This window comes from Equus quagga, chromosome 5 (assembly GCF_021613505.1).
Source record: "Equus quagga isolate Etosha38 chromosome 5, UCLA_HA_Equagga_1.0, whole genome shotgun sequence".
NCBI lineage: Eukaryota > Metazoa > Chordata > Mammalia > Perissodactyla > Equidae > Equus > Equus quagga.
The window spans coordinates 117,198,596-117,225,532 of NC_060271.1; the positions used below are offsets into that span (position 1 = coordinate 117,198,596).

The 26,937-nt window shown below is 49.1% G+C and overlaps 1 protein-coding gene and 2 non-coding genes across 7 annotated transcripts; all 3 read right to left on the minus strand.

The window, feature by feature from the left end:
• Positions 1–5,392: 5,392 nt before the first annotated feature.
• AGBL5 (AGBL carboxypeptidase 5) lies at positions 5,393–25,680 on the minus strand. 5 transcript variants are annotated; one of them, XM_046662255.1, is made up of 17 exons: positions 24,808–25,680; positions 24,656–24,725; positions 23,443–23,525; positions 21,827–22,087; positions 21,399–21,570; positions 20,917–21,080; positions 20,178–20,355; positions 19,727–19,905; positions 18,853–19,309; positions 18,169–18,338; positions 17,698–17,833; positions 16,835–17,037; positions 15,992–16,206; positions 8,516–8,671; positions 7,318–7,430; positions 6,352–6,482; positions 5,393–5,975 (listed from the first exon to the last, which is right to left on the minus strand). In XM_046662255.1, exons 1-17 carry the CDS (start codon positions 24,810–24,812, stop codon positions 5,855–5,857), a joined length of 2,814 nt encoding a protein of 937 aa, XP_046518211.1. In that variant the 5' UTR covers positions 24,813–25,680; the 3' UTR covers positions 5,393–5,854. The 5 variants fall into 5 exon arrangements, 4 of the variants coding, with proteins under 4 accessions (XP_046518211.1, XP_046518210.1, XP_046518213.1 ...); XR_006888722.1 differs by adding an exon at positions 6,970–7,016 and having other exon boundaries at positions 5,846–5,975; positions 24,656–25,680; XM_046662254.1 differs by having other exon boundaries at positions 24,656–25,680.
• Positions 23,718–23,790, minus strand: TRNAA-AGC (transfer RNA alanine (anticodon AGC)). Its single transcript has one exon. It is a non-coding gene; the product is annotated as a tRNA-Ala (tRNA).
• Positions 24,142–24,230, minus strand: TRNAY-GUA (transfer RNA tyrosine (anticodon GUA)). The gene is given in 2 exon segments: positions 24,142–24,177; positions 24,194–24,230. It is a non-coding gene; the product is annotated as a tRNA-Tyr (tRNA).
• Positions 25,681–26,937: the final 1,257 nt, after the last annotated feature.

A 26,937-nucleotide genomic window follows, 5' to 3' on the forward strand; every position in this document is an offset into this window, starting at 1 on the left:
GTCCCATCTCCTCATTCGCCCCCTCTACAACATCGAATAATAATAGTATCCCCCTTCCTAGGTTTGTGGGGATTATGTTAAAACATGTAAAGCACTTAGAAAAGTGTCTGGCATATGGTCAACGCTCAATAAATGTTAGCTCTTATTTGTGTCAAGAGGAAGTGGGACAGAAAGAGAAGTAGACTGTGGAAAAATTAGGGAAAGACTCAGATAACTGGTTAAGAGCTTGGATTACAAGCATTTGAGTAGGGGTCATTCACATGTAGCAAGAAGACACGGTCAGCAAGAGCAATGGGCAGGGTGTTAGGGGACAATGGAGCTGGTTCCAGCTCCTCCTCTCAGTAGTGTTATCACTTTGAGCAAATCCCATGACTCCACTGGAGGTCTGTTGTCTGCTATGTCTAAGGTCCCTTCCAAATTCTACATTGCAAAGTGATGCAGACTTGGAAGAGGAGGCTGTGACTGCTTGGTGACTGCCTGGGTAATGAGAGACCAGATGAAGGGAGACACCAGAGAAGATTCCAGGGTTTGAGCCAGGATGGGTAAGTCAAGAAGAAGAGCAGGTTTGGAGGAAAGAAAGATGATCTAAGTTTGGACATACTGAATTTAAGATGACAGTAACACATCTCAATGGAAATGCATGTCCAGGACAGGTTAGAAATCTGGGTCTTGATTCTGGGAACAATTTGCAGGGCAATAGTTGGAAACCATGAGAATGGATGCCACCAAATCTTCAATGTGACTCTGAGTGATCTGTCTCTGAGGTCCTATGGCCCAGAATGTGAGCCTGATGGCAGGGAGAAATGTTGGTGAAAAGAAAGAATGCTGGGGTCCAGCCCTGTGGCCAAGTGGTTAAGTTCACGGCTCTGCTTCCACGGCCTGGGGTTCACTAGTTTGGATCTCAGGCACGGACCTACACATCACTCATCAAGCCATGCTGTGGCAGCATCCCACACAGAAGAACTAGAATGGCTTACAACTAGGATATACAACTATGACCTGAGGCTTCAGGGAGGAAAAAGAAAAAGGGAAGATTGGTAATAGATGCTAGTTCAGAACTAATCTTCCTCATCAAAAAAAAAGCATTAAAAAAAACCCCTTATTTATAAAAAGACAGAATGCTGGAACCAATGGAAATGGAAATTTCTGGCTGCTGCCCCTTAGAGGTGTAGGGATCAGCACAGGGAGACTTGAAGGAAATGGTCCTAGGAGATCCTCATTTCATAGGAGCTGTAGTGGAAGGGTGCAGCTTTGTCCCTGGACTCTGCATCAGTTCTAGGCTCTGGCCCTGGCAGGAAGCCACTTCCCCTCCAGGTTGCCCTGGCTGCTGCTGTGGGTTTTCTTTCTCTGCTCTTTCCCCTCTTCTTTCCCTTTAGGGGGTCTCTAGCAACCTGAAAAGTCATCCCAGCCATCTTGTCACTGCTCAGTTGTTACCCATTCCTTTGCCTGCCCTCTTAAGTTTAAAAATCTGTTATATTTTAAGTGTGTCAAGTCAAAAATGTTGGTTTTGAAATACAATTGCAGTAGGTTGCATTTCATTTAGTCCTGTAATTAGGAGCCAAGACCTAGGGGCCAACATGAATATCTGTGAGATCTCAGATGAGATCTGGGTTCACTGAGGAAGCCTGAGGTGTGGGGCATGCAGGCAACAATGGAGACTAGGTTTAGAGAGAATGCAGTGGTGACACTGGCAGGTAGCCACAAATTTCCAAAGCAAGTGGCAAGAGAATTCCTGAGACCGAAAAAGGCTAAGACCCTGGGGCACTAGTACAAGATCTATTTTATAACCTCTCCAAGACAGGGAATTTCCAAGGGTCTAGTGTCAGAGGGAAATCTTGGTTATACTAGGCAAACAACTCATTCAGTCAACCATCACTGACTGAGCAATGAGCTCAGGTGCCCAGGGGCACCAGCAGTAAGGAACACTTTATGTCTAACGCCCCCTGTCAGATGATGGAATATCGGAAGGAAGAAAAGGGAAATAATACGAATTGGGCCTTCGGTCATGAAAACCCAGATAGTAATTCAAGCTTGTGGAGACTCTTGAGCAAAAGTCCACTCCTGCTCAAACGCACACATCTTCCTTTTCCCTCCAACCCTTCCCACAGGTACAGTACTTTAGGAGCCAACCTCCTTGGACTCAGGGTCCAGGCCCCTTTTCCCAGGTCTTGTTGCTTTTTCACTCCTGAACCTAATCCTGACCTCATGTCTTCTTGAAAATGTCAAACTAATCACAGAGGTTAGGCTCCACGCGGGTCCTGGTTCCCCTCCATCCTCTCCCCCTCCCTCTACTCCCCCCAGGATGAGGCTCTCCCTGTCTTGCTTCCCACATACTTCTCCATCCAAGCTTTTTTCAAGCTTTGTTAGTTCTTAGCTGAGTCTAGTTTAGTCCTGGAGACCGTTTTTAATCTCAGTTCCTCCAGGCACTAGGCCAAATGACCCATTCAAGCCTGATAAAGACTCGCTGACCTAGGCACAGGAAGTTCTGGGAGGTGAAGGACATTTCTGGATGGTTCCAAAACAAATCTTTTTCCTCTTATCCCTGACCCTGGGACGACCTATTGAGTCCACAGACTGACATGGAGTATGGAATAGAGGACAGAGGATCAGGCAACACTGCCTCTAACCAGTTGTAGAACCTTGGTGAAATCAAGTACCTTCTGGGCCTCAGTTTGCTTCTTTATAAAATGATCCTGAGGGCCCCCTTCAGCTCTAACAGTCTAGCGTACTTTGTATCTGGGTCAGTTGGTTTCAGGACAACTTGGAAATCTGAAGCACTTCCAAGGGTTTCCCTCATGTCACTTGCAGCCTAGAACTCTACTCCCCAGGGTCTAGTTTTAGAGGTCTAGTTCTGTTTCTACAGTAGATCTGAGTGTCTGGTTGGACTTGGATCTGCTTCAAATTTCTGGGAGCCACGAAGCATAATGTGTGTAATCTTTTGAGACCTAGACCCTCATTTTCCCAGAACAGAGCTGGGACCAGACTGCTCACTGAGGGACACAGGAGGGAGACATAAGGGAGTCGGGGGTTTCACTATCTGGAGAGGACATGGGCTTGGGATTCTAAATTTCTGGGAAATACTGGGTGGGGGCTGGGGGGTGAGGTAGGGGAGGGCAGGGGAACTACAGACTGCTAAAGGCAGAGACTGAGCTTGAGTCACTGGGCTGGAGCATGAAGGACAAACTGCTAATGGTCCCAGGCCAGGGAAGCCCACTCTGGGCTAGTGCACCCCTAACTCACAGTGCACACAGGCGGCAAGTTGGTTCCCTGACCCAGCTGTTCCAGCCCCATAGCTGCTCCTGTAGTTTTCTTTGGCTCAGAGAAGCAGAGGCATCCCCTGAGCCCTGGCCCCCCTCTACCACAAAGCAACTGGCTTCCATTACTCCTGACAGCTCCAGAGCAACAACAGCCCAGCCCCCGGCCTCAGCCTGGCTCAGTGCCCTTCCCTTTTATGGTGAAGCTGAGGGAAAGCAAGGAGTAAGTGGGGAGTAGGTTCTGGCTGGGCAGAGGGCTGTGGAGCCCGAGAGTGTCTTTCCCCTCACCAGACTGTTGGACATCTACCCAGTCATCTTTCTTCTTTCTCCTCGGTGACACACTCATCTCCGAAACCACGACCCCTCTTGCTTGTCACAGCCCTTCCCCTCCCTCACATCCGGGGGGTGATTTCCCACTTGGTCGCGGTCCCACGGTTTGGGTTTCGGTTCCGGGAGGGTCCGCCCTATTTCAGACGCCCACCTCCGGGGGTGGGGTGGAGGGAGGGAGCCAGGGTAAGGCAGGCACCAGTCAGATCTCCAGCGGGATCGTTCTACTTGGAAGTGGGGCAGAAAGCCTGGCGCCGAGGAGAGGAGCACCCGGCCGCCCCAGCACTGTCCCCATTCTGCACTGCCTCTCACCCCCCTCCCCGCCGCTCAGGCCAGGGAGGGGACCCTGAAGGCAGGGCCCAGAGGAAGCACCTGGCTGGGCTGGCCGGGAAGCGAGGGGTGGGCAGCAGCGCGGGGGGCCGGAGCAGGAAGAGGGGTCGAAGTCTAGGGGTCAGGACGAGCCTCCCCCCCAACCCTGCCCCGCACCCCCACCCTAGCCCACTCCTTGGCTCCCCGGGGCGGCCACAGCGCTGCTAACCGCGTACCCAGCCGCGCCAGCTGCAGCCAGCTGCGCCTTGCCCGACCCGTGGCGCTCTTCCGCAACCCGCCCGCCCCCCACGGCTGGCCGTCCCTCCGCAGCCCCGCCCGAAACCCCGCCCCTTGAGAGTGCACCGCTGGGAGCAGGCGAGACGGCGGGGCTAGAGAGCCCGTTCCGGCCGAGCCGGACGGCCGGAAGTGCCTGGTTTGGGATTGAGCAGGCCCTACAAGTTTCCGGTCCAGGTCTCCTACCTCTAGCTCCTGCACAGTCCGCGGCGGAGCTGAGCCCCGCTCATCAGGTGAGAGCCACGCAGGCGCGGTCCACGGCCCACCCGGCGGTGGCTGGACCAGCGGGGCGAGAACGGGTCTCGGTTTGGGCGAGGAGGGCGCCGCCCGAGGCTCAGTCCTTCCTCTTCTCCGCAGGATGATCACAGACGTGCAGCTCGCCATCTTCGCCAACATGCTGGGCGTGTCGCTCTTCCTGCTTGTCGTTCTCTATCACTACGTGGCCGTCAACAATCCCAAGAAGCAGGAATGAAAGTGGCGCTTTCTCCGCCCCAGGTAACGGCCCGGGGCTGTAGCGCCCAGCCCCCGGAGAGTGGAGTGGCGAGGCCGCGCCAGGGCCTGCAGGGTTCGAAACTTCAAATCAGAAAGTGTCGGACCAAGCATGATACAGTCCAGAACTGGGCCCCTTTATCCGCACAGAGTAGGGAGTGCCTCGCTCCCTCCCCTTTAAACTGCTCCCTGATAGAATGGGGGTGGGTTTCCTAATCGCCCTCAGTCCCCGTCTTCATGTGGTCCCCAGATGCCCAAGTCGGGGGTGTGTGTACAAGGAGGCACTGACACCGGTAGGAATAAAGTATTGAGAATGCCATTCAAATATGAGGATTTGGCCTTTTCACTTGAAGTAGTCCTCATTTTCCCGAAGCTGTTTAGGCTTTTATTTAGGTAGAATTTTTTTATGATGGGTTGTAAAGATACAGACTTCTATTTCTACGTTCTGGAGCAAGGGGCACTGATTTAGGGCTTGGCTACCGTAAGCCCAAGTCACCCAAGTCATAGAGAAGGGGGGGGCGCGGTTTGAAGGGCTTGGAAACCAACGTTAAGGGTGGGTCAAAAATGAAAGGGGGAGCAGGCTGGATGGGAGTTGACTCCTGAAGGATTTCCCTGGAGGAAAGCTGCAGCATTTTCCTTACCTCAGGTCTTTCCCGCTCTTTTCTAGGGTTCCAGGACATAGTCTGAGGCAAGATGGAGGGTGTGAGGGGCCTTCACACTTCACTTCATCCTTTCTACCCATCACAACATACAAAGCAACTACACCTGGATTTTTCCAAACAACTTTTATTTCCTCAAAGTCTTCCTTAACCCCATGGAACAAGAAGCTGCCACTGAGTAGGGCCCAGCACAGGGGCTGCTTTCTTTTCTACTCCCTCCCCCCAAGTATAAAAATATAGATTTTTTTTTTGTGGTCCCAAAATCTTGTGCTCTGGAGGGAGGGAAGGGGTGGCAGGTCCCTGCTTTGTCTTTTCTTAAGGTGATGCTCTGCGATGCCTCAGAACAGTGTGGCTGGCATTACAAGGAGTTATGGTTGTCACATGGAATCAGCAGCTGAAGGAGGGGACTAGCACATTTCTCACTGTGTTCCCCCTCTTGGGGCTATATCCCGGGCATGAAGGTCAAGGCATCAGACCCGGGGAGAAACAGTGAGTGGGGGAGACTTAGGGACAAAACAAACCTCAGGTTGGCTCAAGGGCCCCCCCGCTGTAACAAATCCACGACTGGGAGTCAGAGAGACTACAGGAAATAGGAGAAAAGGCAGGGGCAGAGTGGGACCGTGGGGGCCCGGCCTGAGGCAGCCTGGAACAGAGAAGAGAGAGGAGTCGGGGTTGTGAAAACTCTGCCCCTCTTCTGGTCTGTTAGCCAGTGGCTGGGAGATGAGAAAGGTGAGATGGGTGAGGATAGGAAGGTTGAGTACTGCACAGTGGTCTGAGGCTGGAACCAGCCAGCTCCCAGACCTTAGGCCCTGACTAAAAGTTGTTTTCTTGTCCATTGGAGTGAAGACTGAGGTCATGATGGGGAAAAAATATCAGGGACTAGATTCTTAATGAAAGCACATTTAGTCTTTTTGGGTCAAAGGAAGTACGGAAAAGAAGAAAATGATCCTGAATAGCAGAAATGGGAACGAGGGGATAGAAGGGAGAGGTGGGGTGAGGGACTGGACCCCGGTGCTCACCCTGGTGCAGAGCGGGGTCCCGGCTCCGGCTCACTGCTCTCCCTGGTCCGGGGGATAGGGGATGTGGGGCCTGAAGAGCCTTTCATCCCTCTGCAAGTCGGCGGTGAGCCCCGGCCCAACCGGGGCCTAGCCTGTGTGGACAGGGGGTGGGCTAAGAGGCTGGATTCTTCCATTAACCTTTTTGCTTCTAGAGTTTCCATGCATAAGAGTGTAGGATTGTTGTCAACACAGGTACTGAGACCTTGAATTCCTGGGCAGTGTCCCCAGCTGAGAGGGTAAGGCAGAATAATGGCTAGAGAACTCTTGGATTCAGTTTATAACTGTATACTCCAAGTCTTACTTAACTAGAGGAGGCAAAAGGATCCAGCATTTAATCTCCATGGCTGTACCATAGCCAAGATCTGGGTGAGGAGAGAAGCACTGTGTGGAAAGATGCTGGAGGATTAGGAGATCTCCCTCAGAGCCTTCTGTGCCTCAGCCCCTGTCAGAGCAGTTTAAGCTTCACCTGTCCAGTCAGCTTCTGCCTATACCCAACTTCAGCCAACCTAGCATGGGGATCTGGACTGAATCGGAGTTGGTGGCACAGCTGTTCCTAGGAGCAGCAACCAGAGGTGTTACCTGGGGAATCCGGGACCCCTCCTGGCGGGAACTCTCCTCGGGCAGGTCTGGGCAGAAAGAGAGGAGAAGCTAAGGGCAGGGGCAGGCAAAGCCAAAGCTAGCAGGCTGAGGTTGGGGTATGTCTGGCAGGGACACTGGGGTTGGAAGCAAGCAAGAGACCTGGCTGAAGGGGATAGGGGACACTGGACAGACAGGCATTCAGGCACCAGAGCAGCTCTGATATAGTTGGGGGGAGAGATTGCAAAGCAGTGCATGGCATTTTTCATCCCACTACCCAGATGAACACTGCCTTGTTCGGCTGTGCCTGAGTTGTTATGCCGGGGACTGGGGAAGACCCAAAAATGTTACCTGCAATTGGGTCCTGATACAGGGGATCCGAGGTCCAGTCCCTAGCAGACCTTTCCCAATCACCATGACAGCCTCAGGCTTGTCCCCTGAGGACAAGAGTGAGCAACTGCTCCCTAGGGAACAAAGGAAACTGATATCAGGGTAGGGGCCATGGAGAAGAGGTAGCTTCCTTCAGATCAGCGTTTCTCAGTACTGGCAATACTGACATTTTGGGCTGGATAATTCTTTGTTGTGGGGGGCTGTCTTGTGCACTGTAGGATGTTTAGCAGCATCCCTGGCCTCTGCCCACTAGATGGTGTTTCTTCCCCTGTCCCTTCCCCATTGTAACAACCAAAAATATCTCCAGGCATTGCCAAATGTCCCCTGGTGGGCAAAATTGCCCCTGGTTGAGAAGCATGGTATGCTCTGGTCTGGTCCAGGGGGTGAAGCAGCGTCCTGGAGCTTGAATCAGAACCCATTCGAGCTGAACTACTCTGAATTTATAGACCTTAGAGCCTATCCCAGTCAAATGTGTAAGCATTTAAGGATCAAGTCAGCAGTACCCAAGACTGGTGGACTGAGGGCTACCCACTGAAGAGAGTTAACAGGTTGGGAGTAGCAGGCTCTGAGGGAGGCAGATGTTGGACTGGAGAGACATCACTCTCATTGGGCCTTTACACGCTGGGTCTATAACTTAAAAGGAGAGCAGATGGCCTAGGTTTTATGTGGAATGATATGGTCATACAACATTTGCAGTGATGACAGGTGAAAGGCCTATGCTTTTCATTCTTCAATTTTGTCTAATGTTGTCCAGCTTCTACAGTCAGGGAGCGTGAATAAGTAGCAGATAGTAAAAGTCCTCAGGTTTCTCAACTGTAAAAATGAGGATTAAAGGAGATAATGTGCTTAGAGCAGCACCTGCCACGTAGTAAAGGCTCAATAAGTGGTAACTATTATTTTATTAAACAAAGGTGTTCATTAAATTCCAGTTTCCTGTACAAGGGCATGGGTGTAGGGGTTTAGGACAATCCAGGAGGATAACTGATGCCCCTGGTCTGGAGTGGCCTGTATTACATCAAGTCAAGAAGGAAGTCCAGGTCAGGTGGCAACAGAGCTGGAGGGATTTCTTCAAGCCTAGGTGGGAGCCTGGTCTATGCCCTGGGTGGTAGGGAAGGAAGGAAGTTGGCCAGCCCAGATTTCAGTGGTAGTGGGTACAGACCTGATATGCTGAGTGAACTGGGCAGTAGGCAGGAGCCCATGTTGCGTGAGGCGGCTGGGCTAGAACTAGCAGGAGTTGGGGATGGGGCCAGGCTGCTTGAAGTAGAGCGATGGGTCAGTGGCTGCTGCCGCCGTCTCCTGTCCTGGCTTCGGGGTTCTAAGTGGAAGGGACACAAGCAGATAAAAGGGCAAATAAGTGAGGCACTGTCACTCCACTGCCCTGCTGGCTCTCCTTGGTTAGGAGATGCTTGTTTTCAAGCTTGTCATCACATCAGCATCCCTCTTCTGAAGTAAATCTAAGATGGGTAGAAAGACCTCTACTATTTATTCCAGTTATCCACTTCTCAGCCAGCCCTCACCCTGCTTCACTTCTCTGTACCTAACCAACCTACTCACCCACCAGTTCATTCTTCTGGCAAAGAAGTTAGGGAGCTTGGCTTCTAAAATAGCTTTGCTAAGTTCTTCTCTTACCTCTAACTGCTCCTCTTCCACTCTCCTCCTGCCCCTTAAATGTCGAGTCCCCACCACTCTGTCCTTGGTCCTCTCCTGCTTTCCATACTCTAAACTCCAAAATCTGCCTCCAGCCCTTTCCTCCTGAACTGCAGTTCTGATTGTCCGCTGCACGTTACCTGGCAGTCTCTCATGACCCAAACAAAGCTCATTTCTTCCTACCCTTCCTTTTGTTCTCTCTGTCTTAGTGAAAGATCTGCTAGAAATCTTGTTTCATCTTTTGACTCCTCCCTCATTTGAATTTGTGCTTAATCAAATCTGGACAATTCCACCTCTGCCTTCATTTGAATTCCTTCTTTGTTCTCCCTTGCCGTTGCCGGTGTCTGGATACAGGTCTTTATCTCTCATTTAGGCTTTTGGACCCCCATTGGCCTCCCTCTTCCCTTTTAAAAGCCATCCTTCACACAGGTGCCACAAATTTTTATTCTAAAACATAGACCTGATCATAAGTCATTTCGGCTCAGACAAGGGGGAGATACTGAAGGTCTTTTAAAGGAACAAGTCTAAACCTTTTAACATGGTCTTCAAAGCCTTGCTCACTGTGGTTTCAGCCTACACATCGTTAGTAGGATGCCAAGTGGACCCCTCACACACTCTGCTGTAGGCCCCTGTGGCTTCTAGCTGTGTGGTTCCTCTGCAGTGTCTCTTCTTCTAGTGAAACCTTGGACATCTTACATGTCCCATCTCAGACGTTACCTCTGGGAAGCCTCTTTGATCATTATAGGTAGAATTAACTGTTCTCTGTTCTACATTGTCCTTTGTTCACTTGGCTAGTAATTGTTTATGGTTTATGTCTCCTTAATTAAATAAGTTAGTACATGTAAAGTACTTGTAATAGCGCCTGGCACATAGTAAGTACTCCATAAATGTTAGCTAATATTCTAACTGGGACTTAACTCTCTTGAGGGTAGGCACCTTGTCTTCTCCAGTATGATAAATCCCAGTGCCTATAAAATACTGCCTAGAAAACCAGAGATCTTAATAAACATTTTGTTTACTTGAATAGTAGACATCCACTATAGACCATGAGCTGGCTCATTAATCTCTGTCTAAGCGCATATGGTTATACCCTATGGAGCAGCTCTCTCTGGCCCATTCCTTGTGGCTAGTGTCAATGCTGCAAGTTTTGAAAGCTGGGTCCCACAGGTTAAAGGGGACAAGACGAGGTAGGGATACTTTCAGGTTTGGCAGGTCCTTCCTCATGACAGAGGGACAGCACGTGCCAAATACTCTCAAACTGAATGAGCTATTAACCTTCATGGAGCTGAATTCGATGAAGGTTCCAGGATGTCACTTGACTCCTAACAAAGCAACGTGTTACATGTGCAAAGCCTCCAGCTTAGGAAGTAGGTGACGATAACTTCATCTTGTCTAGCTACACTGAGCAGTAGCCAGCAGTAACAAGGCTACTTCTTGAAGGTCCCAAACCAATATAAAAAAATTATACTTACATGAATATGGCTAGAAGAAAGGGAGAGATCTCAGGATGGAAGCTACTTTAGCTTTGAGGAGTTTGCTGAGATGCTGTGTACTAATTAGAGTCTAAGACCACAGCCAAGAGTCAAAAGCAACCAGACCTCGGGGCTAGTAAGAGTTGGCACAGTGATGCCAACAAGATAACAAGTCAGAGACTTTTCATGGCCACAACCAAATAACCTGGAACATTACCCACCACCAATGACTTAGAGTTACTGTAGAGCCCAGACCTGGGTAATTCTTTGGTTAAATCAGGGATGTCAGGATGATGTCAAAGTGACAGTGCACAGTAGGCAGAAATAATGAACTCGATAGAGGGGGAAATTCAGTTTCTAGATGATCTGAGAAACATCTATACACAGAAGCATGCTGAAACCATGTTAAGGGATGAATCCTCACCCTACCCCGGGAAAGGATAATAGAGAGCAAGCAAGAAAGCAACTGAAAACCTTTGGGACATTTGTAGGTTCTAGTGAGAAACTGACACTCAAGAAGATAGGAAGCAAAATAGGCAAATGATGTAAAAACCATCAATGTGAAATTTAGGGATCATGGGAAAGATACTAAGGATACAACTCAGGAATCTTGCCCCTAAAGAGAGTTTCAGGATAGGAGACAAAGTCTGGTTTAGGAGAGAGGCCTGATGGAGAAAGTATAAGGCATTTAAAGATAGCATTTCAGGTATCACTTAAAAGACTGTCTTAAGATCTGGCCAGGCTTGCCTGTAAATATGGTGATGTGAGCACACAGCTCAGTTTCTCACTAGAGACTAAGTCAACTAAAGTTGACTTTAGGCTGCTGGTAGAATCTAGGCCTACTTAGTCCCAATTGAGACAAAAGTAAAAGGGATTATTTTTTCTTGGTTCTGAGCTATAGAAACTGGCTTAAGGCTGAGTGCAAGAGTGATATGTGATCAGCTCTGCTTCCAGAGGTTGCAAGATGATGTTTGATGGTAATCTGAGAGCTAGAGCCAGACTGACCTCACCATTGTGAGTTAGAATGAATATTCTAAAGCCTCACAATTTAGAGGACCAGTTATGTGACTTGTGCCTAGATCCTGTGATATCCTCTGGAAGCATTTTTGGAACCGTCCCTACATGTAGCACCCAGATCGTGCTGAATCCCTAGAATGATCACAGACCAGATTTATGCCCTCTGTGGGGTGGAAAGGTGAGACAAGCGTTCATTCAGCTCCCAACTTCTTGCCTTTTATTCATTCAACACTTATTTGCTGATCATTTAATAAGTGCCAGATACCATGCTAGGTGCTAAGGGAATAAATAGATGTGTTAGGAGATGTTTCTTGCCATCAAATAAGTGTTAATCTGCTATTTAACATGAAACTTTTGTGTGCAGTGGAAAAATTAAACATGGTGATGGTGCTGGATGCACTCTTCCTATGTCCTTAGACTCACTACTCAAAGGAACTTCCCACTCACCATTGGACTTAAGCTGCTCTACCAAAAGCTGCCTGTCAGCTCAGCCAAGGCATCGCAGAGGCCAGGAAAAAGTTCTAGTAACCTCAGGCTTAAGTGCCAGAGCTGGGAGGGATGAGTGGTTGTGGTAGGACGACAGCTGAAGCCTCCCAGCTTTACACTTAAGTCCCTTGTCCTTTACACCACTACCTTGCTGGATAGGCTGGAGGGCCAGGGGCTATGTTTCAGTTACTGAGTGAAACCTGCTTGAATCTAGGGCCAGGACCAAGATGAAGCGAGTAAGGCCCCAAGGGTGCACAATTTAAGGAGGCCCTCGCCTGACCCTCAGAGCAAGTGCCTTCTTAAATTGTGTGTCCTGGGTGCCTCACTGGCCTCTTCCTAGTCCTTGCCCTACTTTCATCAATACAGGACTGACAGAAGAATAAGCTGGTTTACTTACCCGCCCTCTCCCCAGCAGGCCCTCCTTTGAGCTCTGTTTGCATCTGCTTTTGCACAGTATCTCAGAGACTTGACTCCCTCACTCCATCATTGTATTAGCTATCCCCCAGTGATCTCTCCTTCCTCCTCCACAGCTGCTGATAGTGCTGTCTGCGCTTCTGAGCCCAGTGGACAGGAACCTGACCATGGGTCTGAGAAGGCAGTGCTCAGGGCCTGTTTTGCAGAGGTAAAGATCCTGGCACTACGGTCAGGGAGTAGGCTTACTCAGAGGCTCTTCCAGCCTCCTGCCCTGGGAACATTCCTATTCACCCCAAGTTGGCTACTTTTTGGCTTTCTAAAATGTCATCCCCCAGTGTCAGAGGATAACCTATCAGACTAGTTCCCTGAACCTCTCTGCCTTAAGCTTCTGGCTGGGCTATCTAGATCTTTTCTGAAATTTCCTGGATAGCCTAAGCTCATGTTTTGTTGTAGCCAAGAAAAGATAGTCATTAATTAAATGTTTTTTACATTTTTATACATTAGTGGAAGTTTTCTTATAGGTAAGTTTACAAGTCAAAACGAAAATCCTCTGTCAAATCACAATCCCAGTTATAGGTTTGGAAAGTATGGTTGCTTTATAGTTAGGTCTCAGAGATATGGGGGTTGTGTTCTTCCTATCTGGGAAGATGAAGTATGCCCAGATATGGCAAGGGCCAAGGAGCCAGATGTGTGGAACCAGGAAATGTCACAAAGTTATAGCACAGGACAGATGACTCTAAACAAAAAACAAGGTTTTCCAAGGGTTGGTTGAAGATGCCAGATCCAAATACCACAGTCTGCATGACAGGTCCCTGTCCCAGGCCAAGGCCAGTCTCCCATCTTGGAGTCACATCAGGGACTTTTAAGAGATGAACCATCAAAAACTATAGCACGAGCAAAGGCCCAGGAGAACATAGGAGTCAAGATTCCCAGAATCTGGCCTTTCAACTTACAGTATTCCTGTTTGGCATTATTAGTGACCCTCTTCTTGACCCCTTGACTTTAGAGACATAGCTTCTAGTTCTTACAAATATTTATGCAAGTCCCTGGGGTGTCTCTGTACTCAAACCAGTTCTTTTCCTGCTTCTAAGCTCATTCAGTTGGGGGAACATAGCATCTCACTTGGTTGTAACTGCACCTGTACATGGATGACTCCTAGATCCAAGCCTGATGTCACCTCTTCTACAGTTTGGCCCTTTTTCTGCCTGCAGGAGAACTCCATATAGATAGCCCATGGTATCCAAGCATGTCTAAAAAGTGGCATCACTTTTTCTTTGAACAATGTCTTAATGTTTACCATGACTTTTTCCTTTAGCTTGTAGCCTTGAAGCTCTCTTAGTTCATCTCTCTTCCACCATCACTGAATCCTGCCACTTCCATTTCTAATATGTTTATTCATCTGTCCTTTTCAGACCCTGGTACAGGCACTAGTCATCTCATGCATAAACTACTGCAAGAATCCCGCCTCCCCTTCCCTGCCTGATACATGCAGTTCACAGACAGCTCTCTTAAATAAGTCTTTTGTTCCCATCATTCTCAGGAGCACACAGTTGGGGCCATTTGTCTTGTTAACTCAGAGTCTTTGTTTTTAAGACCTTTCGACTTCTTCCTCCCCCCTCTCTCCACCTGATCTCCGTATGAAGGGCTTGACCTGTTGAGCCAGCTAGTACACTTGCTTTTTGTCCTCTCTACGCAGCAGCTCTGGTCCTGGCTATTATTCCCATTTTGGGAATGTTTTATGTCAAACCACATACCACCACTCATTCTTCAAAACCATTTCTCAAGGGAATATTCTTTGGTGAATTACTCTGGTGTTTATGTATGGCAGTGGCTCCCAAGCCCCCTGCACATTTATAATGTGCGCGCTTTTATGTTGTGTTTACTGTCCTGTGTCCCCTATTAAGTTTCAAGTCAGCCAACAAGGAGTTACTTTGTACTGACTATGCCTATTTTCCATTAGTTATTTGGGGAAGTAACAAAGAAACAGAATATATGTCATCCACTCAAGGAGCTTAATACAGCACTCAGCATTGGGAGTGAGGGTAGGGAGGATGTTAACAAAATATTGATTCAAAACTGCCTAGAATCTTCCAGTGAGGACCTAGAAAAGGCTCTTTACTATTTTCCTTTTGTAGTCAGGGAAGGAGAATTTACGATGCTGATATTCCCTCCCAGGAGCTATGAGTTAAGAGGAAAAGAAATTAGAAGAAAAACTTTATTTAGATTTAAGATGGGGAACTCAAATATACTGGAGCATGAAAAGACATAAGTTTGAATAATTCTGCCACTTAATAGCTTTGCAGTCTTGGAAAAGTCACCCTTAAACAGCCTCAGTTTCCTCATCGGAAAAATGGAAATACTGTCCATTCCACAGGGTCCTTGTGAGGATTAAATGAAATATGTGATACTGTTTTGTTTACTGTTTAATGCTATTTAAATATAAGGAATTATTACTTTAATACTCTCCCTTCAAACACAGTGTGCAAAAGTGTCCTTTCCTGATGAAGACAGAATCTCAAAGAATGGGGCTTAGAATATAAGCAGAGGTAACTACGTTGCGTATCAGGGATAGAACATCTTACTGGTCAGAGCTGGTAAGGACCATTGCTCTCTCTGTGGCTTCTCTAACTAGTACAGATTTCCACAGCTACTGACCCAGTGCATATTTCTGGTCTGCACCAAAAGCTTGTTGCAAGCTGAGTAGCAGGGAGGTGCTAACAAGGATTAGTGTAGCGTGAAAACCAGCAAAGCTCTCAGTTCCAGCTTACAAGCCTCCACACTCTGGCAAAATTTCTGTAGCCCAGAAGCCACATACAATATTGATTTGTGGTTTAGTGTATATCCAGAAGTGGCAGTGTAACAATCTCTCCCCACGACAATCCAGGTCACTCCCAAGGAATGGCTCCGTACTCCCTTCTGCGGCTTTTTTCCTAAAGGCCCATCTGTTTCTGATATACATTTTGACCCACAATCTCTTGTCCTATCAGGCAGGGTCTCATCAGGCCACACCTAGGGATAGTGATGCCCAGGTGAGCAATTGTGGCCACTGATGAAGATGCCAGACTGCTGCTTTCTAAGCCTAGAACAGAAAGCTGTCTGTAGCTGTTCCATTTTCCTTCGGAAAGCTGGAATCCTTCTGATATCACTTTCTGAATAGGCTCTGAAGCCAGGAACAATTTCAGCCCCTAGAGACCTTGGAGAGGATCTCCATCCTACAGTGCTGCCGTTTGGATTGTGAGGATATTTCCTTATACTGCTCCTGACAAGACAGACTGACCCTGTCCTTGATGCGGAGGCACCAGGTGTCAGTGTGGCTCTGCTTTGGCTAGTGTTTCGTCCTTGGAAACCCCCCTGCCTCCCAGAATGTGCTGATGCCCAGAGACCCAGGACTCCCGCCTATGTCACACATAGTACCGCTCTGGAGCTCATGCCGCAGGGAACACCAAGGTCGCAGGAAAGGCTGCAGATTCTGCTATAAACTAACTTTATTGAGTCACCCCTTGGTCCCAAGGCCAAGTGCGTATCTTCAAGCTCTCACTTCCCCCAGCAATGCCCCAAACAACTGAACACCTGTTGCAGGGGCTCCCAGACTAGCTTACCTCTGACAGGGCCCAGCACCCGGTGGCTGACCTTTTGGGTGCTAGAGCCCAGGCCTGGCAGCCCTGCAGGCCGACTGCCATGAAAAGGAAAGCTGGGGGAGTTCTTCATCTGTGGAGAATTTTGTTGGCTGCTGCTGCTACCACCAGCACTTGTGCCAGTGCTAAAACTTCGTGCACGGCTCAAGGTATTTTCAGAGCAGGAGACAGGCAATCCACTGCAAAGAAGCAGATGCCAGTTAACCCTGGGTCAGGGATGTTGTGTCCCAAGTACTTCCCCATGGTCTGATGCTCAGTACAGCTTCACATCTGGGGTGCAAAGGCACAGGGACTCATTCTAAGGAAGACGGGAGGAATCCATGGCCATGGATGATGAGGTGTCTAACCTGGGGCATACCAGCTGACCTCACAATGCTGAGGAGCCCTTGTTCATGCATACATGCTCCTGCAGAAAATAGGCTAAGAGCCATAAGGGCTGTCCATGGGCAGCTTTAACTGCCAGGGAATTCCCCCCTTACTGCCCTGATACTGGCCCCTGGGCCCCTCAGTCAGTCACTCACAAACACTGGAAGCTGAGACCTGCCCCCCACCCCCAATTATACTTGATTTTGTGTAGGGCTCTGGAGCCAGGAGTCCCCAAGCCTGATTTTCAGGTAGCTAGGAAGTATGTAGCTCCAGGTAAAATGGAAGAAGATCCCATTCTCAGAAAATTTTAATTTACCCTGAAAATATTCACCATGTGATTCTTCTGGAAATAGGGAAAGAACACAGATCCCTTGGAACTCTTCACTCCAGAGCCCTGTTCCACCTTCATACCCTTTCTCCCTTCCACTCTGCTGGTCTTACTTGTTACTTTTGGGTGGAGTTCGAGAGCCTCTCTTCTTGTTGACACCCACGTTCACAGTGCTGCTCAGGCCTCGGCTGCTGCGCACATGTTTTAGCATCCAGGCCCGGAGGTTCGTGAGGCTGTTGTGCTCTGACAGCACAATTCGAGGCCACGGATTGCATTCTGCCATGTCCAGAGCTGCAATGGCCATAGCTCGTCCCACCTGTGGGGGAGCCCAGGTGGCTCAGTGTCTTGGTCTTCCAACCCAGGCTGCTGTGTTGGGGTGGGGTGCACAGCACAGTGGAAGGAAAGGAGAGGCCAGGCTTCAAATTTGCTCAATGGGTACCCTAATTTTTGTGCCCAGGCTATTTATCACAAGTGAATTTAGAGTTGTTCCCCAAACCAGTGCCCATTTTGAGGCCTTCATCCATTATGCACGGGTGGATGACCTTTCTGGCTGGCACCAGGAAGGAGTTCTCCCAGCACGAGGAGGCGTTTGGATCTCTTCTATAACCCACAGCTTGCTCTACTCTGGCGTGCCCTAGGACACTGAGGATCATCAAGGCCACCGTACACGGGGTGCGTTTAGTCCAGGAGTGAACAAACCCAACAGAAGTAGGAAGACAAGCTCAGAGGCAAACACTCTGACTCTGATGTGGTAGGGGATTCTCTGTGGTGGGGGGTTAGAAATAGTGCCTATTCATTCTCTCAACACCATTACAGTCAGCGGCCTGTGCCTGTGAACTGAGGAAAATAACCACAGTGGTAAGCTGGCGGCAGTGCTGAGCCTCTCTTCAGAGGACCTTAGAGTCAAGCAGCAGGAGTGAAGCCCTTTCCAGACTTTGAGGTTCCCCTTTTCCCCACTAATCCCATGTAGTCATACCTGCTCAAACATTTCCACAGTGTATCTGGAGGGGAAAGCCGGCGGGGGAGGGGGGCTGGCGCGCCCGTTGTCATGGCAGGCGGCAGGGATGCTGTTTACTGAGCGTCCAGTGTTGTAGTTGCATTCAAGTGTGTAGCTAAGACACAGAGACCTTTATTAGTGTCCTGCCTGGACAGAATCAGGACAGAACCATGGGAGACAGCCTAGGTGGTCTGAGAAGGTAATCACTTGGAAAAAAGGGGATGCAAACAGAAAGTGCTAATCCCCAGCAACTAGCAAGTGACCTCAGCACTTTACCATATACCCAAGAAGGTCCAAAAGGTAGAGTCCCAGACTAAAGACAGTAATGCTATTTGTGAGTCTGCCTTTTGAGAAGACCCAGGCGGTCCTCTGCCCCTCAAACATCCTAGACTGGGTATTGTTTTCTTTAGGGAAGCTATTTCATCTGCTGTATCCCAGTTTCTACCCAACCTGTGGATTATCCCTGAGGCTTTGTAGATTGCAACCCGGCCGCTTCCCTCCTTAGACTGGCCATCTCTGCGGTCTCGGGCATACATATTCTTCTCTGAGAAATTGCAGCCCTGGAAATCGAAGTGGGCTGAGTTCAAGGAGATGAGCTTTGGATACAGCATATTTTCCACCTGTTTGGGGGAGGAAAAAGGCAACTCAGAATGAGAGACAGAGAGAAAGAAGGGACCGGGGCAAGGAAGAAATGGCAAGCATGGGGCCACGTGACAATACATGGCAGATACCTTCATAATCATCAGCAGCAATCAATGCTTAGTGAATTCTCACTGAATGTTTGATATTATTTCTAGGTGTTGGAAAGGTACAAGTTTCCCTTTGTTTAAAACTCTTAGCTGCTTCTCTCCAATAATGCAAAATTTTCCTTCTCCCCTGGTTTCCCAAACTCTAGAAAACACTATGATGCTGACAGCTTGACTGTCTTTCAAAGGTCATGATGTAGACTGAGACATATATAAGGGGCCCCAGTGCCATCCCTTCTTGGCCCTTCAAACCTCCTTCAGAAGTAGTTTGCCTCTGGCAGCCACAGGCCTTCCTGCCTGAAGGCCACCTCCTCTCTGTTCATGGCCTCACCTTTATCTCCTAACTTGCAACACTTCCCACACTCATGTGACATTCCGCGATTCCTACCTGGGTGCTCTCATCACTAAAGCTGTTTCCATACATGAAGCAGCCCCTTTTGGAAGCATGTCCGTGCAGATCTACATAGTAAGCAACACCACTCTCTTTGGGGGGGATGGTGTCGGGGGCTGGCTGCTCAACCTCAGGGGACTGTTGTGGCATAATCCACACCCTGTTGGGCTTCTGCTCTGCTGGCTCAGTCTGTGTCCACGCCTTAGGGTTATCCTTGTCAGATGTGTGCCCAAGGTGAGCTTCATTTTGTAGATTGTTGGCTTTTTCAAAGTCAGAAAGGGGAGCATCAGCAGGGAGACGAGGACTGTAGTGGTGCTCAGAGGGACTCTGGGACTTTAGACCGGAATGCACATGGTGGTAGAGAAGTACAGCTTTAGCTCCATAGATGGCCGGGTGCAGGACTGCATCAGGCTTCAGGTACTGACGGTTCAGATTCACTCCACGTGAGTCTGTGCTGTAGGGAAACAAGGACGGAAGCAGGGTCTAGAGGGCTCGGCCAGTGAAGGAGACACCAGAGTAGATGAAAAGGAGACTGACTTATAAAATGAGAAGCTGAAGCTGCATTAGGAAAGAAAGAATTGAGGATAGGCCCTCTCCTTGACTATCTCTCACCCCTACCAAAGAAACCTAAGGACAGCTCCCTCTACCCAGATCGCCCTGCAGTTACTCAAGCTCTGCTCCTTCCAGGGAGTGCCACTAGATGGGTTCACATTCCTTCTTGGGTCACTGGACCATTAGATGGGCTTGCCCTTGTTAGGGTGCAAGAGCGCTGGGAACCCAGGAGAAGTCAGATGACAGGCTGACGGTATTTCAGTGAGATACAGGGCATGACAGGGACAAGGACATCCAGACAGGCAGGGAGGCTTCTTACCGGTAGTGGCCCCGGACCACACCATCAGGGTTCAACATGGGGATCAGCTTAAAGACAAAGAGACGACGTAGGGTTTGGGCCCGGGGGTCATCAGGTCGAAGGATGAAGTCCAGAAAGCCATTGAAGACAAAGCTAGATGGAGTCTCCCCAGGGTGTACCCTACTGCTTAAGAAGAATATCTGGGTGGAGAGGAGAGCAGTCATTAGGTTGGTTACTCCATAGGTCACTCTAACAGCAGATGCAGGGGCGGTGGGGGGCGAAGTTTGAGGTGGGACTAGCCACTGGATTTCCAGCTAGCTGAGTTTGCGAGTGGAGTAGGAGCTGTCACACTTGCCTCAGAATGCAGGCTGAGGCCATGTCCAAGATGCCTAGAGACAGCATGGCTTTAAGCTATCAACACTGCCTGGAGCTAGGGAAAGGCCAAGGTACTACTTTATGCTATTCCACTCACCCTCTTGCCTGTGAAACAGAATGGTCGGGGGGTGCCGGTATCAGGAAATAGCTGCTCTAGACGGGGCTCTCGATCTTCCCGAAGCCCATGGCAGGAACTGATTGTTAGCAGATCTACACGAAGTCCATCCAGAGAATAGCAAAGGATCTCCCGGTGGTAATAGATGGTATCCCGGGGGCTGTAGGGATAAAAATTATTAAGCCAGGAGAAGTCTCTAAAGTCCTAGCAAGAGTTGGGCCTGCCCAAGATTTGTAGGATCTGGTTCTCCACCCTAACCTTTGGGGCCTTACCGTCCCTCACAGTCTTAAATGAGGCTGAGGATTTGGGTGGGTCTGCATTGCCTGAAGGCAGAGTATAGGACAAGATGAACTTATTGTTTTTTCCCCAGTTTATGGCTCCCTAGGATAGACAACTTTGCATAGACAGAGAAAGTTGCCCTCCTTTGGGACAGAAAAAAAAGGTGTGCTGAGCTATGGCAGTGCTGGCTAAATTCTGGAGAACTGATGGGAGCTGGGATACTGAGGCTTGAACTGAGCAGGTGGATGAGTGGAGTGGAGGTGGTGGTATGCTGAGATCAAGGTCACAGAGAAATATATTTGTCAAAGGTACCCAATGTCCCACGTTACAGAGAAAAGAACTGATGAAGTTTTGGTTCAGGGTTCTTAGAGCAAATTCCAGAAGCAGCAGAGCTGCTGTTTAGTCCAAGACTGTGTGGCAGGAGTAAGAATAGTGTTGGCACCTGCTATGGGTAGGGTGGTTCTCCAGAAAGCGCTGGTCTAGCTGGTTTAGCAAATCCTGGCAGTCATGGTAGGAGAAGGGGTAGCAGAAGGCGAAGAAGGTGGTGGCCCCACGGCCCTCCACGAAACGGTGAACAAAGGACAACACAAACTGCGTCTCTGTGATCTGAGGAGCAGAGAAGGAAGAGGGAGGGCGACATGCCATCGGTGTCAGAGCTAAGAGCCTACTGGGCTCACAAGGAACTGACCTCACATCCTCATCACTTTTCCAACTTTCCTCCGTCTGAGACTTTCCATACGACAACCAGCTCTTTCTCAGTTTCTCGAGGCAGGGGCTTATCATGGACTCCAGCTAGTGCTGGAGGGAAAGCTGGTGGTACCAATGCTACCTGCCTAGTACTCTGTATCAAGGGTAACTCCTCTTTCCTGTCCTTCCTCTATTTTTAGCACCCAAGTCTTTCTTTCCTCCTCAAGGAGAACTTACCTCAAAGGTGGGCCGGTCTCGAACACGTTCCCAGCGTGGCCGGGTAGGCAGTGTGCGCACAAAGGGGGCCATGCCCTGGGAATACAGCTTGCTTTGCTTGTTCATGTTCATAATGTTGATCTTGATGAGTTTCCCTGGAGTTCCTCCCCGGACACTGAAGTAGAACCATGACCTGAGGGCCAGAGTAGGAGAGACAGTTCATTACACATGGGAGGGTTGGAGAGGGGATACGTGGGAGAGCTGGAGAAAGACAAAACTGGGAAAAGGCTATTTAGTAAGGAGGGAGGGAAGGAGAGAGGGCGGGGTAGGGAGAGGAAGGGTAGTGTGCTGGTATGAACTGTAAATCAAAGGGCTAAGTGACGAATGGACTTGGGGACGGGACATCCCCTCTCTTTTCCTTCTTCCACCCTCCATTACTTTCCTCTTACCTGTTCCCATTCTCAAATTCTGTTTCAGCACAGTCTGGTCGGGTCCACACGTTGAACTCATAGTCAGGGGAAGAGGCAATGCTGCTGGTGGGAGCTGATGCCCCACCTGCTACTCCTTCCCCATCATTAGACACAGATTCCACCTTCTCCACGTGGGCTAGATTCCCTGAATCAAAGCGAGAACTGAACAGCAATCCCCCACAGCGCAGCTCCATGGTGGGGCTGGGAAAGCATCCTCCTGCCCCACTCTGGCCCTGAGAGCTGGGGAGAAGTGGGAGGTGGGGTAGGGAGGAGAGGGAAGAAAAATGAGAACAAGTTTTTTTGGGTATCTTTGGATAAATGAGAGCTACTTTTAGGGAGTGCCGGAAGAAGCAAGAGGCTCTCTCTCCCTTAGAAAAGGCCTTCCAGCAAAGGCCAAGAGAAAGCAGTATTGTGTCCCCACAGTAAGGGTTATAAGTGCCCTAAAAGGACCCCATTTTACTACAGCTTGGCTATTCCAAAACGAAATATTCAGCGGCTTAACTATGTTGAAATACTAGACTCTAAGTTTTTTTGCAGCCCAAAGATTAGAGAATATAGTGAGGTCAGATTGCCCAAACCTAGCCAAGATACACCCACCACCACACATGGCCATCTTGAAAGACGGGCCATTCAGGAATTTTGGTTCCTAGATCGGCTCCCCACTCACTCTCCAGCAGGGCAGAGCCAAGAGAACCAAGTTTCTAAGTTTAAATGGGCAGCTTCCTTTCTCCACTCCTCTGTCCTCACAAGTACTGACCAGGCATTCTTCTTTTGCTCCTCTAAACCCTGGAAGAACTGGTTCTTCCTTTTTTTGTCATACCCTATGCCTATTATGGAAGAAAACTAGAAAAGTGTGGCCTTTGCCAAGCCAAAGGGAATTGGGCAGAAGCCATCTGCTCACCTAGAGACTGTAGCTCTATTCCAGTTAGGGCACGGGTCTGTTTCCACCCCACCCCCCCCTCCCGCCCTGTAAGCACTGGAGCCCCTGAAAAAGCTACCCTGGTAGCTGTGGGAATGGGTGTTCTAAGCACCCCTAAAACAAGTGGCTGGTAGAGACCCACTTGGGGGCAGGAGCGTGGCTTCTCGACCTTCGACTCTGAAGGACCCTCACACTGACCTGGGCAGAGTGGGGTTTGGAGGCATGGGGTGGGTCGGGACAGACTCACACTCGCGGGAGGGTGGGAAGGCAGGGAGTAGGGGTCAGAGGCGAGGCCACAGGAGTGGAGGTGGGGCCGGGGTGGGCCGGCCCGCCAGCCGGCCGCGCGGCGCTGTGGGATTCCAGAGGGGCTCCGGGTGAAAGGGGCTGAGAAGGGGGCGGGGCCGGCGGGGCCCGCACCCCACGCAGAGCCCCTCACCTCTCTCCGGGCCGGTGGTCCCGCTCCCTCTCCCGCTAGCGAGGCGCCACCTCGGGCCCCGGCACCCGGTCCTCCACCCAGGACCCAAACAAAACCCGACCGCCGCGGTGCCGGGACCCCGCTCTGCCAGGAAACAACAAGTCTCTCGCCTATTGGCCGCGGGTACAGCTGGCTACCCGCCCAGTAAAGCTCGCTGCCATTGGTCAGCGGGCGGGGGTTCCCTCGCACGTTAGCTGGTACCTGAGCCAGGGCCGTTCACGGGCTCGGCTGGCAGGAACGGCGGGTGGGGTCCTTCCGTGTCTTCTCGGAAGACGGTTAACGGCCTGCCCGCCGGGAGGAGAAAAAGACAAAGTGACCAAGAAGTAAACTGGAAAAATTCACCTGCAAAATAAAAGGACAATGTGTGAAGCTAATCATTGCCTACCATGTTCCTCTATGTATTAGAGGACACCCACCCGGTTCGGCTGATTTCCCGCTGTTGAGAGATGGTGTGGTGCGTGGGGCAAAAAGCTGAGTGGAGGATGCGGGCATCGATCCCGCTACCTCTCGCATGCTAAGCGAGCGCTCTACCATTTGAGCTAATCCCCCAGCTGCTACTGATTTTCTTCCCTTTGCCTTACAGGTTGTTCTGCGCTGCCCGCTGACCAGCGGACCAACGGCAATTCATTTAGCGCTCGAGTACAGTGTGACCATGGACAAGATTTTTAAAAGCAGGCATACAATAAGTACACGTAAGCAATGGTAATAAATCCCTATTTAAAAACACATTTTAACATATCTTTCTATCTAACCCGCAAGAGAGCTGTACCGTACGCTGCTTCTCGCATCTGTGTTTAACCGAACATCAGCAGTGCTCATGTAAATTCGCAGTCCGCCTCCGAGCAAACCTTTCTCCCCAAGGGGTACTTAAGTAAGTGGAGGCTAAAAAGTTGCACGAAGTCCTTCGAGCCGGAATCGAACCAGCGACCTAAGGATTGCCACGGCTTGTCCACTACAGTCCTCCGCTCTACCAACTGAGCTATCGAAGGCCTCGCTGATCTCGTATCCTACCGACTCCCCTCTAATGCTTACTGAGGCCGCACTCCTCCAGGACTTGAGGGAACCTGGGGAAACCTGGCTCCCATTTTCTAAAGGAGTACGCCCCCGCCGAGCCCCTCCTGGCCGCACAGAACAGAGGAAGCGGACGACAGAAGTGCGAGCAAAGGACGCTGCCACAGGACCGGCTTCCCAACCTTGGACGAAGGAAACAGGGGCAATACGTTTCCCTGCTTTTAAACAACAATAAAATCCTCCCCATCCCCTCACTCTCTGGTGGCTTCTATAGGATTTCGGCCGCTTAGAGACCCGACCCACAACCCTGAGCTTCTGGGCGGCATTTACCCGGAGCGGCGGGTACGCACACGTGCTCTGCAATTGCAAGGCGCAAGCCCCGCTTGCAAAGCAGATGGCTTACTTTTGCTATTTCTGCTCCACATTTCCCTTCGGTTTCTCCGGGGCGCCAATGAAATCCTACTGCTCTCCCGCTGTGAAGGACATTCATTCAGTCAATTAACCAACGTTTTGTCAGGATCTATTCATCCTGACTAGAGTAAGAAAGATACAAACCACATTGCTGCTCAGAGCCGGCAGGGAGGTGCAAGATCCAGCGGCGCCGAAAACCCGCGATTCGGGACTGGCCGGCGGGGCCTGAATAGGGCCACGCCCTTCCACCCGGCCCTGCTCTGTTCGCCTCGCACCTTCACCTTCTTTCCAGAGGCCTGGGATGCCAGCCCACAATCCTTTGCCCACTAGAAGCTCCCAGGGTTTTAAAACAAAGAAACCTAAAACCCAACTCGTCTGTGAAACCTTGCTTCGTAGCCTGGCAGGATGGGCATACAGGAGACCTGGCCTCCATTCCCAGCTCTGCGGCCAGCTGCCTGTGCTACCTGGAATCACAAGCGCCCTGGGCAAATCCAGGTCAGGTGGTAGTTTCGAGAGCCCCTTGCAGTTCCGACATTTTATCGGGACTCCCAGGCTGAGCTGTAAATCCGAGGTCTCTGATGCCGTTAAGCACAACACGGCTTTGCGTCCATCCACAAAGCAGGTTCACATCTTGGTTTAACTTCATTCTGCTGCTAAAATGCTACTATTGTGTCCAAGAGCGTCACTTTGGGATAGTTTTCTTTGGCACAGTATTTAGCGCGCTCTCTCTTCAGCGGAGGGAGGCTGGGAAGCAGAACACATTTAATTGTGTTGCTTTTTTTTTGAGGCGAAATTCACATAACATACAATTAACCATTTTAAACTATGCACCAATCAGTGGCATTTAGTGCACTCATAATGTTGTGCAAATTATCACCTCTCTAGTTTCAGAACTTTTTTTTTTAATCACCCTAGACGAGCATCTCCTACCCTTTAAGTAATGACTCCCTGGAAACCACTAATTTGCTGTCTCCATGGATTGGCCTATTCTGGAGATTTCATATAAAAGAAACCATAAAATATGTGAGCTTCTGGGTCTGATTTCTTTCTCTTATCATGTTTTTGAGACTCCAAGTTGTAGCATGTATTGGTGTTTTGTCCCTTTTTGGCTGAATAATATTCCATTGCATGGAATACTCCTGTTTATCCATTCATCTGTGGATGGATACTTGGGCTATTGCCACCTTTTGGCTTTTATGAATAATGGTGCTGTAAACATTCGTGTACAAGTTTCTGTGTGGATGTTTTCATTTCTCTTGGGTCTATACATAAGAATGGAATTGCAGGGGTTTATGGTAACTATATGTTTAACTCTTTGAGGAACCACCAAACTGTTTTCCAGTGGCTGAACCATTTTACATTTCCACCAGCAATGTAAGAGGGTTCCAATTTCTCCACATCCTTGCCAACATTTATTTTCTGTATTTTTTATTATAGCCAACATTTCAATAAGTTGAGCTCAATTGGTTAATTATAAGCATTTTCCTGTCATTAAAGATACTATCACGATTTGAATAGCCATTTCCCATCTTTTGGTTTTACAATTTATTGAAATATTCATCCTATTGGTGGACAGCTTTATCCAAATTTTCACTATTAATACTGCTACAATAAGTGTTCTTGTACATAAATCTTTGTCCATATTTCTGTTTACTTCTCTATTCTCTAGAATGTATTTTTAGGAGTGGAATTACTTGGTAAAATAGTATGAAACTTTTAAGCCTTTTGAAAAATATTACCAACTTACTTCCCAGAAACAGTGTATCAATTTATGTCATAGTATTCACTGAGTACATTATCCCTTTAAAAATATCTGTTAATATGATAAGCAAAAGTGGTATCATTTTAAATTTGTACTTCACCAATGAAATGGACATTTCCCCCCTCATTTGCATTTCTTTTAGGAATTATGTATTCTATCCATATTCTTATTGTTGTATTTAGTGCTTTTCTTATTGATTTGTAAGAGTTAACATTATTTATGATAAGCTCAGTAAGGAAATGGAGGCCTTGATCAACACACAAAGCAACTAGACCTGACATACACAGAACATCCACCCAACAGAATATGCATACTTCCCAAACACACATGAAACATTCTCCAGGATAGCCCATGTTAGGCAACAAAACAAGTCTGAATAAATTTAAGATTGAAATCATACAAAGTATGATCAATGCAAACTATGGACTTTGGGTGATAGTGATGTATCAGTGTGGGTTCACTGATGTTGACAGTAGGGCAGGCTGGGCGAGTGTAGGGGCAAGGTGTACTTT

Excerpts from the sequence above, each read along its gene's own strand:
- AGBL5 (XM_046662254.1), bottom strand. The coding sequence starts at position 24,742 with ATGAATGTCCTTCACAGCGGGAGAGCAGTAGGATTTCATTGGCGCCCC. Across the intron at positions 21,571-21,826 it reads GAATTTGAGAATGGGAACAG|GTCATGGTTCTACTTCAGTG; the intron begins GTAAGAGGAAAG and ends TCTGGCCCTCAG. Across the intron at positions 7,431-8,515 it reads CAGTTCACTCAGCATATCAG|GGAGCAGTTGCTCACTCTTG; the intron begins GTCTGTACCCAC and ends TTTGTTCCCTAG.